General features: G+C 32.8%; 2 protein-coding genes across 2 annotated transcripts; both read left to right on the top strand.

Annotated features, from left to right (window-relative positions):
• Nucleotides 1-2,685: 2,685 nt before the first annotated feature.
• Nucleotides 2,686-6,749, top strand: LOC7485837 (prefoldin subunit 3). The gene is made up of 6 exons (XM_002314925.4): nucleotides 2,686-3,041; nucleotides 3,140-3,197; nucleotides 3,826-3,897; nucleotides 5,798-5,917; nucleotides 6,030-6,131; nucleotides 6,342-6,749. Exons 1-6 carry the CDS (start codon nucleotides 2,899-2,901, stop codon nucleotides 6,423-6,425), a joined length of 579 nt encoding a protein of 192 aa, XP_002314961.3. The 5' UTR covers nucleotides 2,686-2,898; the 3' UTR covers nucleotides 6,426-6,749.
• Nucleotides 6,750-19,937: 13,188 nt separating this feature from the next.
• On the top strand, nucleotides 19,938-21,842 carry LOC7485838 (probable WRKY transcription factor 48). The gene is made up of 3 exons (XM_002314926.4): nucleotides 19,938-20,640; nucleotides 20,882-21,025; nucleotides 21,213-21,842. Exons 1-3 carry the CDS (start codon nucleotides 20,057-20,059, stop codon nucleotides 21,607-21,609), a joined length of 1,125 nt encoding a protein of 374 aa, XP_002314962.2. The 5' UTR covers nucleotides 19,938-20,056; the 3' UTR covers nucleotides 21,610-21,842.
• The last annotated feature ends 236 nt before the right edge of the window (nucleotides 21,843-22,078 follow it).

Consider the following 22,078-nt stretch of genomic DNA (forward strand, 5'->3'; position numbering starts at 1 on the left):
CGGAAAATTGAAGCCTTTCAAGGATAATGGGGTAACATTGAGAAATTAAAAAAAAAAATGGGGATATAAGTGAAACAGTATGAGTCCACAGGGGCTCATAAAAAAGATGTAGAATCCAACTTTTTTTTCACAAGCTTTACCTCAATACAGATTTAATCGAAACAATATTACGAAAAACAAAATTCATTATTCAAAAATGACAAAACGGCGTAGCTAGTGCATATTAATATGTTAACATCAGCGAGCCATCCCCGATAAAGCTTGGAATCTTCGCTGCTTTATATGAAATATTCCAAAGTTTTGAGAATTGCGTGCACTTCTGGACTTTTGGAGCAGCTGCTTGATCACAATGGCTAGAATGATAAGCCAAGCTCTCGGTGGTTTTTATCCGAGAAAGAATGTTCCAAAATACCACGATAAATCTCCGAATTCGGTATGCTATTTGGAGCATCAAAGACTCATGACAATTGTTTAGAAAACAGGGAAAATATATTCCACGATTTCATTTCAAGAATTTGAGGCAAATTCTATCGAAACTCGATCGTATTTCAAGCCCAAAAGTGTTGAAACATCTAGTTCAGTGTTATTCCACGCCGTTTCAGTGCTTTTGAAAATACTTAAAAACCAATTTTAACTTTTTTTTTTAATTCAAGATAACGGTATTTTTAAATTACTTTTTATAAGTTAATTAAAACCAAATCCCTTCCTAAATGGTCTGAAAGACTCATTCTCACATTGATCTAATGCATTAAAAAACTTATATAAATTATTCTAATCAGCAATGATTTTAGTATTTGAATTCAAGAAATTAAAAAGAAGTGAGTAAACTTTCTTAATCATCAAGTTAATTTTTTATAGTTAAAAAACTATTTTTGTTGGAAATGTATTTTGTGTGTGTGTGTAAATTGCACGTGTAAATTTTTTAAAATTAAGTTTTATTTATAGATAAAATTACGTTAAATAATTGAATGCAGGTCAAATATCAAAATAATACCGGAATCTAGTATCCAAACGATACTAAAAATGCATGATTCTTATTGTTTGTAGGTCTGGAATTTGTATAAAATTATTTTTTAAAGTATTTTTTATTTAAAAATATATTAAAATAATATATTTTTTTAAAATTTATTTTTAATATAAATTAAAAGCATAAAAAAATTTAATTGAAAAAAAAATAAAAATTTGACCACAAAAGTTTCTGCTCAGCATGGGAGGCTCGACTTACTACCTAACCTAACTAGAACTAGATTGCTAACCTCTTTGCAGCCCGCAGCATGATTAATCTCGCACGCAACAAAGTGTTAAATCTTAAATAATTGGGTGCGATTAGACAAATCTGCTCTGCTTTTGTCTACCTGCTAATTTGATGCTTTTTTATATGTTTTCTACTACTGTGCTTGTCTACCTGCTAATTTATTAGACAAATCCTGACTGTGGCCTCGGCAGGATTTTCTTGGCTGATCATATGCATCCCGTCTACTTGCCCTCTATAACCTCTTGTTTTTCCCTATTGATGCCTTGGTTTAATTTCTTTCAACACTTTGCATAAAACATCGTACATTAGGCGAAGAAATTAAGAAGATCTGTTTCCTTTCTTGACTCTCTGGGTTTAAAATTTCGAAGTCAAAATTCAAGAATTATATATATATCAGTTCATTCATTATGATTCAAGAGAATTTTACTGTGGAAACCCAGTTCGGTTGTTTTCTCTTTTGATTTATTCCCACTATATTTGTAAGCATGTGTTGAAGGGTGGAAGTTGCTCCCGTGAGTTTTGCGACACAGGGGCTGAAATCAGTTTATAGACATCGCAAGATGCTCCCATATGGCCCAGGAATGGAATTAGCCTGTGATCGAGCCCAATAAATTGTCGGTCCATTATGATCATCTTCTGTTTTTTGGATTTCATTAGCTCATTTTTATATTAAATACCTTTTAAATTATTCACATTCAGATTTATGTATGTATTTAGAATTTTTTTTTCTCACAACCTCTTTCTGAAATTAAAACTTGAGGACATTATATGGGAAACATATTCACTTATTCTAAATCAACACCTTGAAATTTATTGAATCAACTGAAGTTTTTTTTTTTTTGAAAAAAGGAAAAAGAAATAAGGAACACAGAAGCTGCATTGATAATTTTTTGAATATTCAATATTAACGTATCAATTCAATGAAAATTGCAAATGAAAATAAAAATATATTAAAATAATATTTTATTATATCTATTAATTTCAACATTATCACACTAAACACTATTGAAAAACACCTAGAAAATATATAAATTTAATAATTTTTTAAAAATAACAATTTAATAATACACCCAACCGCCTTTTGCTTTTACGACACATTAGAGTGGAGGATCATCCAAGAAGCGGGAACGAGACTGGTAAAAATAAAATGGTTGTATCAGGTTGAAGAGACATGGCCCAATACATTCGTGTGAAATAAGGCCTCAGTTAGCGAATGACGAAGCCCATTAAAGTAATTTACTTTTCACATTTGATCGAGCCGGGCCCTTTTGCTTTCAAGATTTGTCCAATTAACCCTTATAAATCAACTTAAATGCGATTTAATCCAACCCTTATACTAGCATAATAGCCAGATGGATTTCAATTATTTTCGAAGATATTGGAGTTAGAACTTAGAACCCGAAATCCCATTTGATTTGAAATGAAGGAGTTTAATTGAAGTATTGAACCAAATATAAAGTGTGAAGAGGGTCTAAGTTAAGCAAAGGTGAAAAGTGAAGGGACTAACTAATGACAGGTAGCCGCTGTTGGCGACATCATTACGGAAGCGCTGAAGAACCTTGGAAGCCCTTCACTGTCTGTCTGCGTGTCTCTCTTCTTCCACTTCTAGTCCCCAAAAACAGTCAGTAGCTGTGGAGAAGAAAATGGCATCGTCGTCATCAACGGAAGCGGAAACAACGACAGAGAGAAGAGGAATACCAGGAGCTCAATTCGTAGAGGATGTTGAAACCTATCTCACTCAATCTGGTCTTGATGTTAACTCTTCCCTTTCTTTTCTGCAAGAAAGGTACTCTTTTATCAGTGTATCATGATTTTAATGGATTTATGATATTAAATATTTCATCTTTTTGGTGATTGGTATTGTGGGTTTTGCTTGTTTTGTAGACTACAGCAATATAAGCTGGTGGAGATGAAACTTCTTGCCCAACATAGAGATCTTCAGGTACTTCTTTGTATTCTTTGATTTGAATTGAATTCGAGCTATAGAAAACTAGAGTTTAATTTATAGGGGAATTATGCCTTATTTTTTCACGGACACTTTATGGGCATTGATGTCAAGTGTTTGACTCTTCAAATCTTTACATTATGGAAATTAGTAGAATTTGATTGTAACCGGCTAGAATGGCTCTTATAGTTCACGAATTCTTAATAGGTTGAATTTGTAGGAAAGTTTTTTTAGCTTGAGTTCCCATGAAGCTGGACACGGCAGGACTGGATTGCTACATTTTAGTATTTGGCTCTGGCTCCTATGCTTTTGGCTGGAGATAATCAAGTCCAAAACTATTATCCAAGTTGTAGCATTTTGAGTATTTGTGCACTCCTTAGCTATTGATTATCCAGCTGAATGTTGAATATCATAATTTTAAGCTATAAGCTATAATAATTCCTGAGTGATGCTATTGGTTTTGAAACTCTTTCTTTTCCAGGGTAAATTTTTATGAGCAGAACTTAACTTGGTTAAATTGGATCACTATGCTGAATCAAAATTGAGTTTTGATGCGACTTCACTGGTTTAATTTCCTTGGTTTGCAATAACTGTGAGTAACATCCAGTACTTGTTTTGTTGTCAGGCAAAGATTCCCGACATAGAGAAGTGCTTAGATGTGGTTGCCATTTTACTGGCTAAGAAGGGTACCGGTGAGGTTCGTTTTGTGTGCTGATCATTTTCTAGTATGTATTGTAGCTTGCTTGCAAATATGCTCTTAACTGAGTTATGTTATGAGTTTGGGCTTAGCAGACCTCAAGAATGACAACTTTTTTGTTTTGTTTTATGGATAATCATCCTGCTCTAGCACATGTTATTTTATAGGGTTATTGCAAAATCATCATTGTATGGTTGAATAAGGTTGTGAAGAAGCATAAATCTCGCAGTAAATTGACATGCAGTTTGTATTACCAGGGGAATCCTTGTAACTCCTGCACCCCCTCCCTCCTCTGCCTCCTCCTTGATGGCTTGATGAACTCATAGCTGTTCGTAGTTTTAAATAAAGTCGTAAACAAGAGGTTGAAGTGTGTCATTTACTGCTTACCATTGCATGTTGAAAGTAACTATGAGAAACAGGACCATCATAAGAAGGCGAAGTCAGATGTGGTGGTTTAATTCTTTGTACTAGTTACAAGTCACTCAAACATGCATCTATGTTGATCTCATTTCTTGGTATTTGCATCTTGTCTTTCTGATAAATGATGGTATTGTGGAACTCCTAGATGTTTTCAGTTCTTCATGCCCTTCTTAAGTGATGAAAATGAACAAATGCAACTATCATGTAAATCATCTGCTGAAGGGCTGGCCTCTACTTTAGGACAAGCATGCTGGAGTCGCCCTCTCATTTGCATCAAATAAGCGAGCTTCACGTGTGTTGAAGGCTTGCTATAATAGAAAGGCTTCCTCTTTTCTGATATTATCTTTCACATCACCATCATTGTTTCTTGTAATTGCAAAGATTCTACCCTAGAGTTCGTGTCAAGCAATACTACCCTTAGCTGACTTAGTCTTGGCCCAGGTGTTCCTTATTCAATCATTGTGGTCATTTCAGCTCTGTAGTCAATCCATCAGCCTGGGGAATTATGTAGGACCTCCGATCCCGGGTCCTTATGAAGTTCAAACCTAGACCGTGGAAAGCCCTGGGCCAAGAGTAAGGCAATAGGTTTCAAAATTATTTAATTTGTATATTAGATGCTGCACCATAAGTGTATGTTTACAGTGATTCATCTAAAACGGTCTTACACTGTTTGAGTTGCATGCATGTTCATACTTGCAGAAGCTTTGTTCCCTAGTTGAGTTGCTCTCGGGAGTTCATTCACTAAATTTACAATCTTGACCTGGTCTTAAATTATCCTTCTCTGTTTAGCATATCCAAACTAGAGTCATATTTGAAGACTACCTTCATGAATACCATATATTTTATGCTGGTTTCTTCAGTCTTCCTGGATTAGATATGTGGCAATCCTGGCATTATTTACTCTATAGCATCCAAGCTCCTGTTCAGTAGACTAGAATCTTCTTCTTCAATAATATTCCTACCTATGTGCACTTTACTTCTATCCGTTGAGGAATTTCCAGTGGTACATTGGATGGTCTTTGCCAATTACATTCCCCTGTTTTTTAAGAACCAACACTTGCAAGCTCATGTGTAATGTGATTTAGAAAGGATTGTGAGCTACTTTTTAGTATTTATCAATAGAGTTACTGAGAACCACCTGTTGTATTTTGATTGGCATTCTCCTGCTTTTTGGAGACATACAGTATTGCTACTGCCTTTGGAAATGTTACTGTTCTTTCAAAGGTGGAACTTTGGATGACTGTGACCTTGTATTGATAGAAGTAGAAACACACACACACACACACACACACACTATACATGAAAGAAAGTGTTGACATTATCAGCTAGTATCTGAAACATGTGCCATCAGCAGGATTTGAAACACATTTTTAATATATTCTGATCACATCATATCTTCTAACAGGTTACTATTGCTCATTTTTACTCATTTAGAGTTTATGCTAATGAGTGTTTCATTGGCTTTGTATTTTGGATGCAGCCTCTTATCGCTGATTTTGAAGTTTCTGAAGGCATATATTCTCAGGCTCGCATTGAGGATGCTGGCTCAGTCTGTTTATGGCTGGGAGCAAATGTCATGTTAGAGTATTCATGTGAAGAGGTTTGCACTTGTTCTTTTAGGTGCTTTAGAAGCTTCTGTTTTATTCCTTTTCTTTTAAATTTTCATTAAGTTTGGATGCAAGTGTAAGATCCCGGAGAACTTTATGGTGTAGGCCACTGCTCTTCTACAAAAGAATTTGGATAACGCTAAAGCTAGTTTAGAAGTTCTAGTTGCCGATCTACAATTCTTGAGGGATCAAGTCACAATAACACAGGTATTACTAATGTAAATATAGACTTCTTTGTCTTTCTTCCTGGAGTGGTGATTAATGACTAGAAGTTAACCAATGCCATGCATTTTACATGATTGGCATAACAACAAATAAATGTGAAGGGATTGAGTTCACTGACATGCAAAAGGCTTCAGAAGTTTGACTTGTGTGAATTGTTAGTGGTTCTTGACTGTATAATCTACAATTTGACAGGTTACTATTGCTCGTGTGTATAATTGGGATGTTCACCAGAAGCGCAGAATGCGAGAAGCTGTTACTGCTGAGAAAGACTCATGAAACAGGAGTTCCACTACAGCCAGGTTTCAGAGGGAGCAAAGCATGCTTATCTGCTAGGATTATGGTATTAATCTCTCGTTTCTTATTTTGGTGAAGGTATTTTCTCTGCATACCTGTTGATGTTTTCTGCATATCTACACTTCTTTTTTGGATTCTGGTTCCCTGTAGTTCATGCAGAAACTTGTTATATTATTTGGATCATTTTTCTTACATGATAGAACCTCTTGGCTTGAGCTGTAACCATCTATATTAACTGAAAGCCCATTGGCTGTTGACTGTTTTGTAAGCTTTTGGTTTCAAAAAGATGCATCTACTTAAGTTTCATATCTCTATTGCTAAATAGTTAGACATCTGGTTTAAAATTTGAAATGTTGGTCCTTGGTGGAAATAGGGGGGGACCGCATGAAAGTTAAATGTGAAAGAGATGTGTTGGCAAAAAGTGTGCCAAATGAAGGGACAAGGGGTTTAGATCACTCGGTCTTAATAATGTCAGCATCTTTCCTCAACAGGGTTGTAGATCTGGATGTTTTCACTTATATAATTGAAAATTTTAGTAAAAAATGACATGATGGTAGCCTTGATATTTGATCAATCCATATGGTGGAAGATTCTGCAGTTTGAAGAAATCTCTGGTTGTGTCCATGGAAGAAGGAAAATTGTTAAGCAGTCAGTACTTCAGAGTCTTAAATAATTACTTGGTTCTTGTTCTATGGACTTTTTGTCCACGATCGAGGCTGGTGGGATCACACTTGTGGTTCATGTTCGACACATTTCTTAATTGCTTCACATGAATTTGAAACTTGTAATGTTAGTCTGGCAGTCTGGCAGCCTTGCTACTGATAACAGCAAACACTTTCACATATGAACCTCAACTTGTCGGTGACGGCCTCTAGTTCAACGCAGAGACCAGTTCACATGTCTTTTTTTTTCCCCCTTCAGACCAACAACATTTGGGTTTACGCATGACATAGAAATTAAGGATTATTCAGGTGTATTTTACGAGTCGTCTTTTTTGGTAGTGGTTTTCACGCTTTGAATTTATGATCACTTTTTGTGATCAAGGTTTGTGCTCCATGTAAATGTTTTACAGAGTCTCCTTGGACCAGCAGCCAGCTACCCCAATCACACTTTATGACGTCGGAAATTCCAGCTCATCAGCCCATAAAATGACGGATGTGGGTCTTTCTACCTTCCATAATCACACTTTATGTGTCGGTTCAACCAAGCATCATTTAAATGTCGGCATATCCCTGTCTAAAATGTCGGTTTGCAAAGAGGCAGCAAACTTTCGGTTTGGGTTCCTCTAATATCACCCAACTTTCCTGTCACATGCATACCATTTTCCCTCCATTGCTATCAACGCCACTGGAGGACAGACACTTTCCTGCATTTCACTTGTATACGTTTAGGAGGTTTATGCTTATTGGATCACAAGACCTCCGGCCTAATCGATGGTAAGTCACCGAAATTGAAAAGCGAAAAGAAAGAAAGACTAGGAACATTCAGATGTAAAGATCCCTTCGACATTGAGATTATAAGGGAGAAAGGATACAAACCTTTCGTGTTCTATGCAATATTTGCACTGAACTTTTCAATGCAAGTACCTAATCTTTCAAGGCATATGGTTTTTGTCACACTGTCATGAATACTTAAGAGGGAAAAAAATAGAGTTGATATCCGGTAATTAAAAAATACTAGAGATCTTAAAATAAATATTGGTATCAAAAATTCAGGTGTTAGGTGTTGAGTTATTGTACCATATCTTTTTAAATAAAGGTTATTTTTCCATTTGTTTTCTTTTAAATTTATTATAGCATGTTATTAATAATCTAATATTATTTCTAAGTTTATTCATGATTTATTTAAATTATATTTTTTAAATGATGTTTGGTCCCTAAGAATTTAAGACTTGTTGATAAGTTCGATGTTAATCACTAAAAGTAGAAGATTTTGGTGATTTTTATTTTTTAACAAAAAATTAAAAATAATTGATGTTAACTCCTAAAAGTAGGAGATTTTGTTTTATTTTGGATGAATATTTTTAATGTTAACCCCTAAAAATAAAATATTTCATCGATTTTTATTTGGACAAATCTTTTTGTGTTAGTCTCTAAAAATAAATGATTTTATCAATTTAGAAATATTTAGATATTAATCTCTAAAAATAAAAGATTTCATGATAAGAACCCTAAATTACCATATTTATGGTATGTCTCAAAAATCAAAAGACAAACATGAAACTAGTTAAAACATGAAATGAAAACCCTAAGGGTTGATTTTTTTAGGATTCAAAGACGTTCATACACCAAATTATGGCACACAACTTTTCATACTCAAACATTGTTCAAAAAACGATACTCTCCCTAAAGCATTTTCTCATGGATTTGACAACCATAGCAACAAAATTTCATATTTAAAAGGTATCAACTTCCAACATTGAAAATCCAAAAGTTATTTATATGTAATAAACAAGCAAATTAAGGAAATTGATTTTCTTAACATAAACCCTACTACACCTACTTGTTGAGTTTTGCAGCCAAAAAGTAAGAAGGAACCCTCATTATTGACTTTTAATGACAAGCTTGACTCATATTTAACAGGCAAACCAAATAACAAAAACCCTAACTATCTTCTTTTTTTTTTTTATGGATTTTCATAACAAAAGTAGCTGAAAACCCTTTATGTCTTGTGATTGTTAATTCTCAACATTAGAAATCCAGATTTCCTTCTCCCATATTAGCATATAAATATGAACCAACAATAACAAATTCATAACCATCGATCCATCATACTTCAAACAAGGTCCATTTGGTAAGTCTTGCCCTAGGAGGTAAGTTCATGGTATGCATTTTATACACTCTATTGTGCATAAACCAAAGTTATCTTGCCATACAACTTAAAAACAATCAAATGAAGTGGCCTGACATGACCTCCAATTGGCTGTCAAGATGAAATTTTAAAGAGAAATCCAGCAAACGTCCATGCTAATACCCAGATGAGTTGACCTTGAAATTTATAAAGGGGCCCATAGTTTAAGTTTAAATGAAGTGAGAATCCAGTTGCATGTAAACATATATGGTTTGACAATCTTCAAACGTCATCTTTAGGGGGTCTATTATCTTCCTCTTCTCATGCTGACATTCTGTTCTGTTCATTTTTGTAAAAAATAAAAATTATCATACACGAGACTGATGCCCGCTAATATACCTGTATCAAATTAAAAATTAAGCTAGATGCTGCTTCTTTCTAATCTTAATATTCAGATTTCACTTCCAGAAAATCTGCATGAGTCACGGGTCAGATTTAATCAAAATAAACAATATTTAGCCAATTTTACTGAAATTATATACTAATCAACTTGCACAGCACATGGACATCATTCTCCGGTGTCTGCAGTGCATCATGCTTATTAATTAATGGGTTTTATTACTTGTCAAAATCAATCTCAACTCAGCATACCCCAAGTTAAACAGTGTGCCTAAACGTTATGGATCAGGAAAAACTAAGGCAAGAGATGTAATTACTGAGACAACAGAAATTGCTAAAGCTTATTAGTAACAAACTAAAAACACTTTTATGAGAGGAGGTTGTTTGCACAGAACTAATCATGCAATTAATTTTTTGTGCTTACAAAATTCATGTATAGTAGATTAGAAAACAATTATATGTCTACGCGTTTCAAGTGTTTTTAAATTCTTTTAATGTAAAGATGTTAAAATAAATTTAAAATAAAAAGTATCAAACGGGCAAGTGGGAAGAAAACACGTCCACTTTCTGCCTTGATAAACCTTGAGGCTCAAGGGGGAGGACATACACATTGCAGGGAATCATGGACTTCGAAAAAGAGAGAGAGAGAGAGAGAGAGAGAGAGAGAGAGAGAGAGGAGGGGGAGGAAGAATCACATAAAAACATATGGAGACGTGCACGCAAAACGAGACTGATTTGTCCTTACTGGGTTGTATTTAAAGCCACTTTGTCATCTAGTTTCTTTACGCGTTTAGCGGTTGCCAATAATAATAATAAGAAGAACTAAAAATGTTGACTTTGACTTATCATCGTCATGTGAGGCCAACATGTAAACGAGTTAAAATTCAGTCTCTTGGATCTAAAGAAAAAGGAAATAATTAAATTGGGTGTCAATAATATTGATAAAATACTTTTTATCAATATCGAAAAAAGAAAAAGGAAATTATAGTAACTTGCAATTGCCGCAATCATCGCTAGGTGTTTTCATTTGATCACACTTATTCTAGAATGAAAGGAATGGGTCAACTGGTTGGGTTAATTTGGAAGAATTATATATATATATATATATAATTTAGCTTGTTGGTCATTCTACGGTATATTGGTCCAATACACTGCTTCTGGATGATTGGGATGTAAATATTGGTCCTTTCCGTCGAAGTTGTTTTCTTTTTCCCTCTTCGTTTTTTTATGTCAATATTGGATCCATTTATATATGGATCAGATTAATTTCTTAGATATCAGGAAAATTAATACCCCCGAAAAGAAGAAAAATAATAATCAAGAAATGAGGTGGGAAGGGAATATTACAGTCTAGTCTACATATGGCTAATCAGTTATGCTATTTATGCTTCTTTGTAAATGTGTCGAAGCAAGGAGAGTAGAGTTTGGTAAAGCAAATTTGGACAAAATTTATTATTGAAAGAAAACTTACTGAGTGTTTCAAGTATATATATCAGCAAACAAGTTTTTGGTACGTAGATTTAATTACATTAATTTCCAACTAAATTGCCAACCTAAGTAATTGACCAGGTCTAAACTCCAAAAGCTAGTGCAATTGCATTGGGTTGACTATCAAGACTACAGTCAGTCTAGGGAGAGGAGGGGGTGGGGGCACAGAGAGACGACTGATAAGATAATATTAACCTTGTGATCAGTTTAGGATAAGGTCAAGTCTAAAAGCTACATAATGGCATATTCAATAAACAATTTGATCTTAATTTAATCCCATAGACATAGAGAAAAATCTACCAGGATCCTGCTTTAGCTATAAAAATATCGCGGAAAGGAATAAGTGGTTGTTCTCTACTCTCTAGAATCTAACTTTAATATTTCTAATTCAAAATAAGTTAGTACAAGTTTATCAATTTCAGTCTAGTTTACAGCTGCATTAATCGATGATGTCAACCTTAATATAGACACAGAATTATAAAATACGGAAAATATATAATAATTAGGAGGGAAATAATTAGACAATTATATATATATATATAGATAGATAGATAGACAGATAGATATATATAATGTTTGGCTAAATAATCAGAACCACGAATCTTTAACCATTCGATCCAAAGAAGAATCTTGAACCATATTATAAAGCACCAAAAATAATTAAATTGGTCTGAAATTACATTATGAGAATTATATATAATTGAGTGGTACATGCACCATTAATTTCCACTTGATATATATAATAAAGGTCTTGGATTCGGAATTTGTAAATCTCAAACCCTAAATTAACCAGATGATGAGTACTTCAGGTGTGTAACTTATAGACACAGTTCCTTTGGATCCTCTCTTTAATTATATGTAACTAAAAATGATTAGTTGGCCTTCTAATATGTTAATAAGGAATCAAGTGAAACGGAACCACAAATACAACTGATGGCAAGAAAGAAAGAAAAAAAAACGGGGACGTATACCATATATATATATATATATATATATATATATATATAAATGCCATTGCTATTGAAACAAGACACTGACATGCAAATTATAGTTTGAAAATGAAGAGGTCGGTGACAGAATAAGGAACTGCAGATTCTTGAGGCAGTTGGGAGCTACATTCTTAAATATTTGAGAGACAGCCTATAGAAAACAACTCCCAATATCGAGATAGCCTCTGTTGGCTAATAATTTTTTTTTCTTAAACTTGTGTTTAAAAAAAGAGAGAGAGAATCTCAACCTTTTTTGTTATCATGCGTACCAAAAATATTTAACAATATACAATCACCAATTCAAAAAGCTCTCTACGGTACCAGGGTGCATGATCTTTAGGGAAGATGATGGGGGGAGGATTGCTCAAACATGCATAAAAAATAGAAATGTTTTCACCTTCATTTCGGTCACACGCATATACAAATGAATATATGTTAATTATCTATTCCATGTCTTTGTTGTACGTTTTGCAAGCTTTAGGAATTTCTCTCTCATCACTTTCTGCATTACTTTGCACAATCTCCTTTTCATCTTGGCTAGCAGCATATGTTATCAAGGCATTATACGTAGTAGGTTCGCTTCCCCTACATCCTAGCAAGCTAGTATTGTTAATTTGCAAGCATATATTGAAAGTCTCCTAAAATTTAACAAGGGCATAAAATCTTTATTTATTTATTTGTGATTTCTTCTTTAGAAATTGCTTATTTACTAAGATCACACAAATCAGACAAACTTCTTCGGCATGTGCAATTAATAGTTCATGATCTGTTCATTATGCTGTCCTAATAACAAATTTAGACCCTACAAAGAGAGAATCATGAGTCTATAACGACCATCCTCTTGCATCCTACAAACACGCAATTAAAGCCTGAGCTTGGGATACACATACACATCAGCCACATGTTTTCACTTCCAGTTCACTGTGCGTGTCTTTTTTTTCACATTATTTTTAGTTGAACAAACAAATATTCAAACGTTTGACCTTTGGAGCTCTTGACCAGTGTGTCAGATTCCTGAACAAGGACATATCTACCTTTCATGGATTACAGCGTTAGACTTTACGAAACCATGGTCAAATATTAATAATTAACATGACTCGCGGTATTTGATGATCAAAGGAGCTAAGTTATGTGTGATTTTGTTGCTACTTGGAGTGTGAACAAGATCTCGAAATAGGAAATAAGAACTACTCTTCGTCGAATTGCTGTATGTAGGTTTTTCTCTTTCTTCTTCTGGTGGCACTAAATTAATTAACGTGGCATGAATCAGTAGATTAAGAAGATCCGGCGAAGAAAGGTAGTGTATTTAAGCACAAAAATGCATGGTTCACTAGTCATGAAACATTTGATTGCAAGAGAAGAAAGAAATAAAAGGAGGAAATGCTTTAGAGGGCGTGTATTGGAAGCAAACTTGAAAGAATATACGAAAACCGCGTAAATGCATGTGCTTTGACAGAAACCCTGGTTAAGAAAAGGTGGGCTTGTGATATTTAGATCTCTGACAACGTGAGTTTTTCTGCATCGACTAGAAGAGAATTAAACGTGCATGTCTCCTGGATTGGCTTGCATGTAACACTTCTACCTCTGGAAGATGGGGACCATGGGCCGTGTATCGTGGCAAAATTGATATCACCGAGACGATACAGTAATTTCTTTTATAACTACAACTTTGTTTCCTTTTTTTTTTTAAAAAAAAAAATGAATTTCAATCAACTGTATCCCAACTAACAAAATGTTTTAATTTTGGATTTTCCTTTTGAATGTTTGATGGAATCCAAAAAAAAAAAAAAAAATTTGGAATTTTTATCCGTAATATATCCAGGTTGTACGTACCTTGAAATGACCTTACAGCTTTTTATGTGAGTCATGACAAGAATCATCACTTAAGTTATAAATAACATAATTGCGCGCATTAGTCGTTTGCTTCATCATTCTATTAACAAATTACATTTAAATTATATAAATATTTAAAAAAAAATTAATTTTTTTAAATTAATATTTTTTTAGTGTTTTTAGATCATTTTGATGTGCTGATATTAAAAATAATTTTTAAAAATAAAAAATTATTATTTTAATACATTTCCAAATAAAATATATTTTAAAAAACAACCAAAACTACACTCTTAAACATGCTGTATTCCAACCAGTTTTAATATTAGCGATCCATCATTCATCTATAGAAGTAATAAGGTATGAGAGGTCCAGGTTAGTGCATCTTTTTCTGCTTGTACACTGTTCATTTAAATTTGATTAGTTGAGTTAACTAACTCAATATATATAAATATGCTTACTCTCCCAAGAATTTCTCTGCAAAATCCTAAATAAACACTCACCTTTTTACATTGAATATAGCCTTCAATCAATTTGTTACTTGATTCTCAAGAAAAAAAACTTTATGATCTAATTATATATTAATTAGATTCATAGCTTATTTGTTTTTGTGTTTTAAAAACATTTTTTAAAAAAATATTTTTATTTATTTTTCTTTTTATTTCTAATTAATATTTTTTATGTTTTTAGATTGTTTTAATGTGCTGATATCAAAAATAAATTTTAAAAAATTACATAATATATTATTTCAATGTATTTTCAAATAAAAAACACTTTAATTAAAAAACAATCAATATTACAATACCAAACATGTATTCATATATATACATCTTCGAATTCCTTAATTGGAAAAATAATACCACTTAATAATTTGTTAATTTTGATCCAAGAAACGAGTGATTATTGAAGCGATTTTTATTAACTAATCACTCTCGATCAAAAAAATAAGTTAATTACTTCATTGCAAAGAGGGGAAGTAGCTTGCTAGCTGGTGTGTACAACAACGACAACAGACCACAAGGGTAATTTAACTACGCGATATTAATTCTTGGCACTAGGAATAATTTTTCGGCTGCAAGATGTGTCAACTAATTAATAACAATTATTTTTTGAGGTGGTCAGCCAATTAATTTGAATTATTAAGAATGCAACGAAGGGTTGCAAGCTTTGATTAAAACGGTGCGGATTGTGGTCCCTAAATTGACGGTGTTGGCTTCTCGAAAACGAGAGATGTAGGGACGTGTTTGCTGACGTGTCGATTGTGTCATCATCGCGCACTTCATGTCGGACCAAACGTGTCATGAACCTTCTTTCACACGCTCACGACGCGGTTATTTTGCTTTAACCTCTTTTGTACGTGTGGAAAGTTTTCTTTCTGGAGACAGCCGCCTATTACCTGATTACCCTCAATTTAATTTACAGTATGATGGTGCGAAATTAAATTAAATAAAAATAATAATAATTTCACGCGGCATGGATGCACTGTTTGGGCTCGGCTCAAATGGTGTGGTCTACGTCTAAATGATTTGTTCTTTTTGTTTTTTAGATTGTTTGATAATTATTCTGGGATACAAGAGAATAAGATAATTAAGATAAAAATATGTTTTGTTGAAAATATAAAAATAATGATATAAAAATAAATGTTTCTTAAATAATTTTAAAATAAATTTCTATACTTTCAAAATAGAAAATACAGAAGAGACATCCCTTCAAAGATAATATTTATTATTTTTAATTTTTAAAATATCCTTATAAAAAACTCTAAATTTCAAATTGTCCAACTAGAACAAACAGACATGATAAAATAGAGAAAAGAGTGATGAAAGGGGAAATTTCATAAAAGAAAAAATTATATATAATTCTAAAATGAAATTGATTTGATGACGTAGAAGAGGTTGCTAGAGGGTCGCAGATGGTGGAAATTGTGATGCGACAGACAGACATGGGTAGGTGAACAATTTATCTTAATTAGATTAATTATATGTTTTTTTTGTCGAACATTAAGATAGGTAATTATATAGAGATTTAATTTTAGGTAGATAATTAAGATTGTGATAGGAAATGAATTGATGAATGAGAAACCTAAATAAAATTAGAAATATCTGAGAATGAATATTTAATTTTATGTGTATTCAAAAGTAAATACCAGATTGATTGGTTTTCAAATTGAGAATATCAAAGTTAGAAATATCTGAGAATTAATACTTAATTTTATAGATATTTGAAAGTGAATACTGGATTGATTGGCTTTTAAATTGGGAATGCTAAAATTAGAAATATTCAAGAATAGATAATTGATTTTATTGGTATTCGAAAGAGAATACGAGATTGGTTGGCCTTTAAATTAGGACTGCCAAATTCAAAAAATATCCAATAACGGATATCAGATTTTATTGGTAATAAAATGAAAAAAATAATAATACCAGGTGGATTGAGTTTCTGTGAAATTTTGGAGTGTTAATATATGAAACATGTGTATGTGTGAATATGCAATATTATTATAAATTAAAGTAAATAAATTGTTAATAAATTTAGTCTTGTACTAATGAACATGAAAATGTTTAAATAGAACATAGATCTTTAATTGTCTAAGTAATAGTTAGTTAATTATTAGTTTAAATGCTTATTTATTGAGATTCAAGGAATATATTTATGTAATGTTATTTATTTTTGTATGCTGTAAGCAATTAGACGTGTCAAGTTTGTTTAGTGTTATTATTAGTTTATTTCTTTTTTTATTATTATTATTGCTTATTATGACATCAAAGAATTGATATATGTGGACTTGGAGTTAACGAACATTGGATGAAAGTCTAGTATGGAGAAATTAATGGATTTATTATGGATTATGAATGATGGAAAGTCCAAGAAGATTATACCATTGAATATTGTGCATTCAAATTAATGATGATGTGAAATTAAATGATTATTGATAATTGGGATGTTCAAAATACAAAAGAGTATCTGCTGAGATTTTGATAAAAACATAAAATAATGATAAATAAATAAAATTCTTGAGTTCTTAATTCTCTTAAAAGTGAGATTTTGTTTAACAGCTTGGGATTTAAATGGGGATGTTATAAGAAAGTTCAACATAAAATGAAATTGATCATTCTCATAGTTTTAAAACTTGATTCGGGTATAGGTCTAGGGCAAAGTTCAGGTCACGGACCAGTCAGGTCAACCCAAGATAATGTAAGGATAAAAGTTGATGTTATTATAATTTTAAAACTCAATTCGGGGCGGGACAAGGTCTGTGTCACAGGTTGAAAGAGTCAACAGTTGACCCGAATCAACACATGAATAAAAATAGTTATTATTGCAATTTTAAAATCTGACTCAGGGGTTGATCTGAGGCAAGGTTTAGGTTACAGGTTGGGAGAGCCAACCCGGTTGACCCAATATTTTTGAAAAAAATAATTAAAGCAACCTTGTTTTGACCAATTTTTTTCTTCAAAAAAATCAGTGGATTTTTTACTTGTATTTTATCTTAGGTTGACTTAGATTTTTTACTGGGCCAAGTTGAGTCAATCATTTCTCTATTTTTTGTTAAACTCAGACCAATCGAGGACTTGGATCAACTTAGCAAGTCAGTCATGGTTTTATAAATACTATTATTATAATATTATTAATTTCATAACTGAATATAAAATCAAGTAAAAAAATAATAATAATATCTAGTTATTTTTTAAAAAAACATGTTAGTTTGACAATAATACATATTAAGATTAAAATATGTTTTTAAAATAGGACATAGAGACGATCACTTTGTTTTACACACCATTATCAAAAACAATTTTATCTTCGTTTTCTTTTTTATATTGTCTCCTCTATCTCTATTATCTGTCTCAATTGTACCGGGACAATAACCAAACACTACCTCATTGACACAAATCTCAAAGTATTTTTGAGTACCGGGAGTTATGATGCAATGTTGTTCATCACCCCTACACAATATTTTTCAAGATTAACTAATATATTCTACTGAAAAATTATTTACAAACACAAGATTTTATGTTGGTTGAGCATCATATTTTTTAGCTAATGATTGAAAATGTAAATATGAGCTATTTTTATGCAACTTATGTACCTCTTTCTCGAAGAATGACAATCTCTCGTCAACATATCACTAACATTCATCTTAACTAATGACGGTGCCAAATATTACAATCAATAATGAGCATCAATATTTTCACCAGTCAAACGTAACATCATTCTCCATGTTCGAGGTGTTTCGACGTGATCAAGATTTATAAATATTTAGATCACCAAGTTAATAAACAAGTTCACATACTCAGCATTTTCCCTTCAACAATTTACTCTATTCATATATTTATTGACTTAAGTATCAAAAAGTCATTTATTCTACAAGAAGTTTGTTTTTTAGGCAAATTTCCACCGCCATTTACGCCAACAATTAAACCCACCTTCGTTTCAAATCCAAACCTAGTTTTATAGATTGTGAAAATCCAATTTATATGTGAAGTTTTTCCCAGTTTCATCACACTCCATGAGTATCATATTTATATGATTAATTGTTATGAGAAATATGAAATCACAAGTAAAAAAAAGAAAAAGAAAACCCGCGTAAGAATTATTCGGATTCTAGATCGATATTCTAAAAATACAAGTAAGATGTAAATTAAAGTACAATTAACTTGTCCCTTATGATTGATGCAAAGTAGTATTTTTTTGGAGATGCATAACAAATTTAATGTAAAATTATAAAGTACTGATTTAAAATAAAATAAACACAAAAGAAGAAAGCAATGTAAGGTCAATAATAGTTTTATCGATTAAATACATATTCAGTCGAATTTAAATTTTCTTATTTCTATATATTTTTAGCCTTTATTATGAGGTCGAAAAGGTATAAATGTAACATACTTATATAAATACATGGTCTAGTTTTCTTTTAGAAAAAAAGGTTGAGTGGAGTAAATTGATCCAACTTTATAAACCTATCTGAATTTATTATCCTAATTTATTATCTTGATTTGCACATAGATTAATAAAACTTTTATAATTTTTAATGCAACGCATATGTATTCTAATTAGATTTAAAATTAGTTTGAATGCTCAAAAGTTGACAAAATAACCTTTACATTTAAAATAAAAATAGAAAAAAACCATCACGATTCACCTATTTTCCAAGGCTGTCGATGGTTTGAACTTATTGCACTAGTTTTGGTAGGTAATATATATATATGTGATCAAGATTAATCGAATGGTTGAAATATATTGCACAGGTGTTGCCAAGGACTATACATATATAGATGGATATATAAAACTGATCTTGAACTTCCTAAATCAATGTCATGGAAAGAAAAATTAGAAGCGATATGTCAAGGATGAGGTCTCCATCGGTCTATTCAAAATTTAAGTTTTTTTGAAAGTAAAGCTCCCAGAACAAATCTTAATAACCCCCTGAATTTGAATATGTTGAGCCTTCTCGAGCATAACGGGATTATATATGATCTGGAAGATATTAAACTTAATTACCCCCTGAATTTTCAACCTTCAACTAAAATTTGGCAATGTTAAGAAATATTAGAAGATAGTTTTATATTTTGCTGGCAATTACAAGCTTAATGTTCGGCAGTACTGTAAATGTAATTAAAGCCAAATTTCATGGATGTTCATGTAATTTCGAAAACAAAATGCAAAAAGGAAAGGCCAAAAAAAGACAAGGGATATCGAAGTAACTTCACATAAAATTAGAAAAAGTTAAATTGTCATGGAAGGGAGCCGCAGCCGCGAGAGGAAAAAAAAAACGAATGGGAAGAGAGATCACATGCACACGAACTATCTAAAACTTTTGCTCTAATTCAAAATCCACGTGTACGCAAAAAGTCTATCTACACGCAACCGGTGAAACCAGTCAAAATATCCGCGTATTAAAAGTGGACCCGATTGCGGTCCAGCAGCAGTAAATGCCAAGCAGCGTCCGCAGACCATCACACAAAATTACCGGCAAGTGACGGTCACCACAACAATGGGAAACCTCAATAATCTAAGCTGTTAAACACGCCGAAAAGAAAGTCCATTCTCACACACACACTTTTCAAGTTGTTTCACACTCTCACAATGCTTTTATTTTATTTTTAATTTTTGAGAATGAATGAAATGAAGGAGAATAATAATATTAGTAGCGTGTGCACAAATTCCATGGAGAAAAGAGAAGAGAAGAAAGAGCTAACAAGATCAACAACATTAAAGACAGAGAATTTCAATATGGCAAATACTTCCTTCATTACACCACCACCACCACCACCAGCAACAACAACAAGTGATATTGATCAGATGCCTAGTGTTTTTGCTTTATCAACAACAGCAACACCACCACCACCATTAAACAGCATCTTTGACATGATGCCATTTGATATTATTGGTGGTGATCAAAAGGCTGGGTCTTTAGGATTTACGGATTTGCTTGATATCAACCAAGATTTTGGTGCCGCTGCTTCTTTATTCGATTGGTTTGCTCAGAATCCGATTGTGGGGTCTCAGCAGCAACAAACTTTTGTCCCATCACCGGCATCAACTCTACCGGAAACATCAGAGGTTTTGAATAACCCAGCAACTCCAAATTCATCAGCTTCTATCTCTTCCTCTTCGAATGAAGCAGGAAATGATGCTTTCCAACAAGTTAAAACTGGAGATCAAGAAGAAGAGCAGGATCACGACAAGACCAAGAAACAGTAATTTTCTCTTTTCCTTTCGCACTATAATATAATATCAGTATTGTTTTTTTGCTTTATTATCTTGTTTGTTACAGTGAGTTTCTTGTTTTAGACTGAAATATGAAAGAAAAGAGTGATGGGTGATCTGCTGAAGGGAAAATGAAATAAAAGAAGTTTTTTTTTTTACCTGTTCTGTTTTGTGCAATTTTATGGGCTTTTTTGGAAGTACTGAAAGTGTAGTAATGTGTTGTGGGTTCAGGTTGAAACCGAAAAAGAAGAACCAAAAAAGGCAAAGAGAGCCGAGATTTGCTTTCATGACAAAGAGTGAAGTCGATCACCTAGATGATGGGTTTAGGTGGAGGAAGTACGGCCAAAAAGCTGTGAAAAACAGCCCCTATCCAAGGTATATATATCATTAGAATCCCATCTTGGTCTTCTTTATGACAGTACTGATCTCTTCTGAAGGATGAGGATACACAAAATCTTGTAACTTGTGTAGCAAGAAGTAACATATATGCAACCCCCCATTTTTTGGGTGATGATGATGATATATACACAAAAAGTTTGTTAATTTATTGCTTTTCTTGCAGGAGTTATTATCGTTGCACTAGTGCAGGATGTGGTGTGAAGAAGAGAGTGGAGAGATCATCTGATGATTCATCTATAGTTGTTACAACATACGAAGGTCAACACATACATCCAAGCCCATTAACTCCTAGAGGAAGTATTGGAATTTTGTCTGATTCAACTGGTTTTGGTGCTGCAACATCATCTTTTGTTATTCCACAAACTCAGTATCAACAACATGCCTACTTGTATAGCTCATCACCTTCTTTGAACATTAATACCACAAGTAATACTAGTTTTAGTCCCACCTTTTCTTTTCACCAGAGAAGGTCGGATAGTCCAGCTTCTTTGCTTAGAGACCATGGCCTTCTTCAGGATATTGTGCCCTCCCAGATGAGAAAGGAGCCTAAAGAGGAGTAGAAATACTTCCTATTAGATATCGGTATGTAATTTGATCTCTAACTTACTTGTGGGGTTCTGTATTTGTAGACGATCCCAGTTCACATTCTTCATGATACAGAACTTTATTGATGTTGGAAAATGACTACCCTTGTAGCTTATGCGGGAGAAGACTAGTTAATCTCTTGATTTCTTTTGTTGTATTCTTTGTATCCAGAGATTATTACATTACGGAGATGTTGGGTTTTGTGTCATCGTTGTTCTTTTAAGCTATTCAATCTCCTTATATTCTTCCAGCACTCGCTAATTCTTATTTTCATACCTCCTCTTCTGATTTGATTGGTTCATTTGCATTGATATTAGGAAAGGCTATATCATTAATACTGTCAGGAAAATTAGGGTTAGGGTTTTTTACATTTAACGAAGATGGTTTGAGCTTTTTTTTCTTTACCCTTTTGTCTGTATTAAATCCTAGGCTTCTTGGGAAATG

This window comes from Populus trichocarpa, chromosome 10, assembly GCF_000002775.5.
Source record: "Populus trichocarpa isolate Nisqually-1 chromosome 10, P.trichocarpa_v4.1, whole genome shotgun sequence".
Lineage (NCBI taxonomy): Eukaryota > Viridiplantae > Streptophyta > Magnoliopsida > Malpighiales > Salicaceae > Populus > Populus trichocarpa.

What these genes read in the sequence shown, in the direction of transcription:
- LOC7485837 (XM_002314925.4), top strand. Translation starts at nt 2,899, where the DNA reads ATGGCATCGTCGTCATCAACGGAAGCGGAAACAACGACAGAGAGAAGA. An exon ending in CTAAGAAGGGTACCGGTGAG is followed by an intron (nt 3,898 to 5,797) that starts GTTCGTTTTGTG and finishes TTTTGGATGCAG; the next exon opens with CCTCTTATCGCTGATTTTGA. An exon ending in ATCAAGTCACAATAACACAG is followed by an intron (nt 6,132 to 6,341) that starts GTATTACTAATG and finishes ACAATTTGACAG; the next exon opens with GTTACTATTGCTCGTGTGTA.
- LOC7485838 (XM_002314926.4), top strand. Translation starts at nt 20,057, where the DNA reads ATGAATGAAATGAAGGAGAATAATAATATTAGTAGCGTGTGCACAAAT. An exon ending in CACGACAAGACCAAGAAACA is followed by an intron (nt 20,641 to 20,881) that starts GTAATTTTCTCT and finishes TTGTGGGTTCAG; the next exon opens with GTTGAAACCGAAAAAGAAGA. An exon ending in AAAAACAGCCCCTATCCAAG is followed by an intron (nt 21,026 to 21,212) that starts GTATATATATCA and finishes CTTTTCTTGCAG; the next exon opens with GAGTTATTATCGTTGCACTA.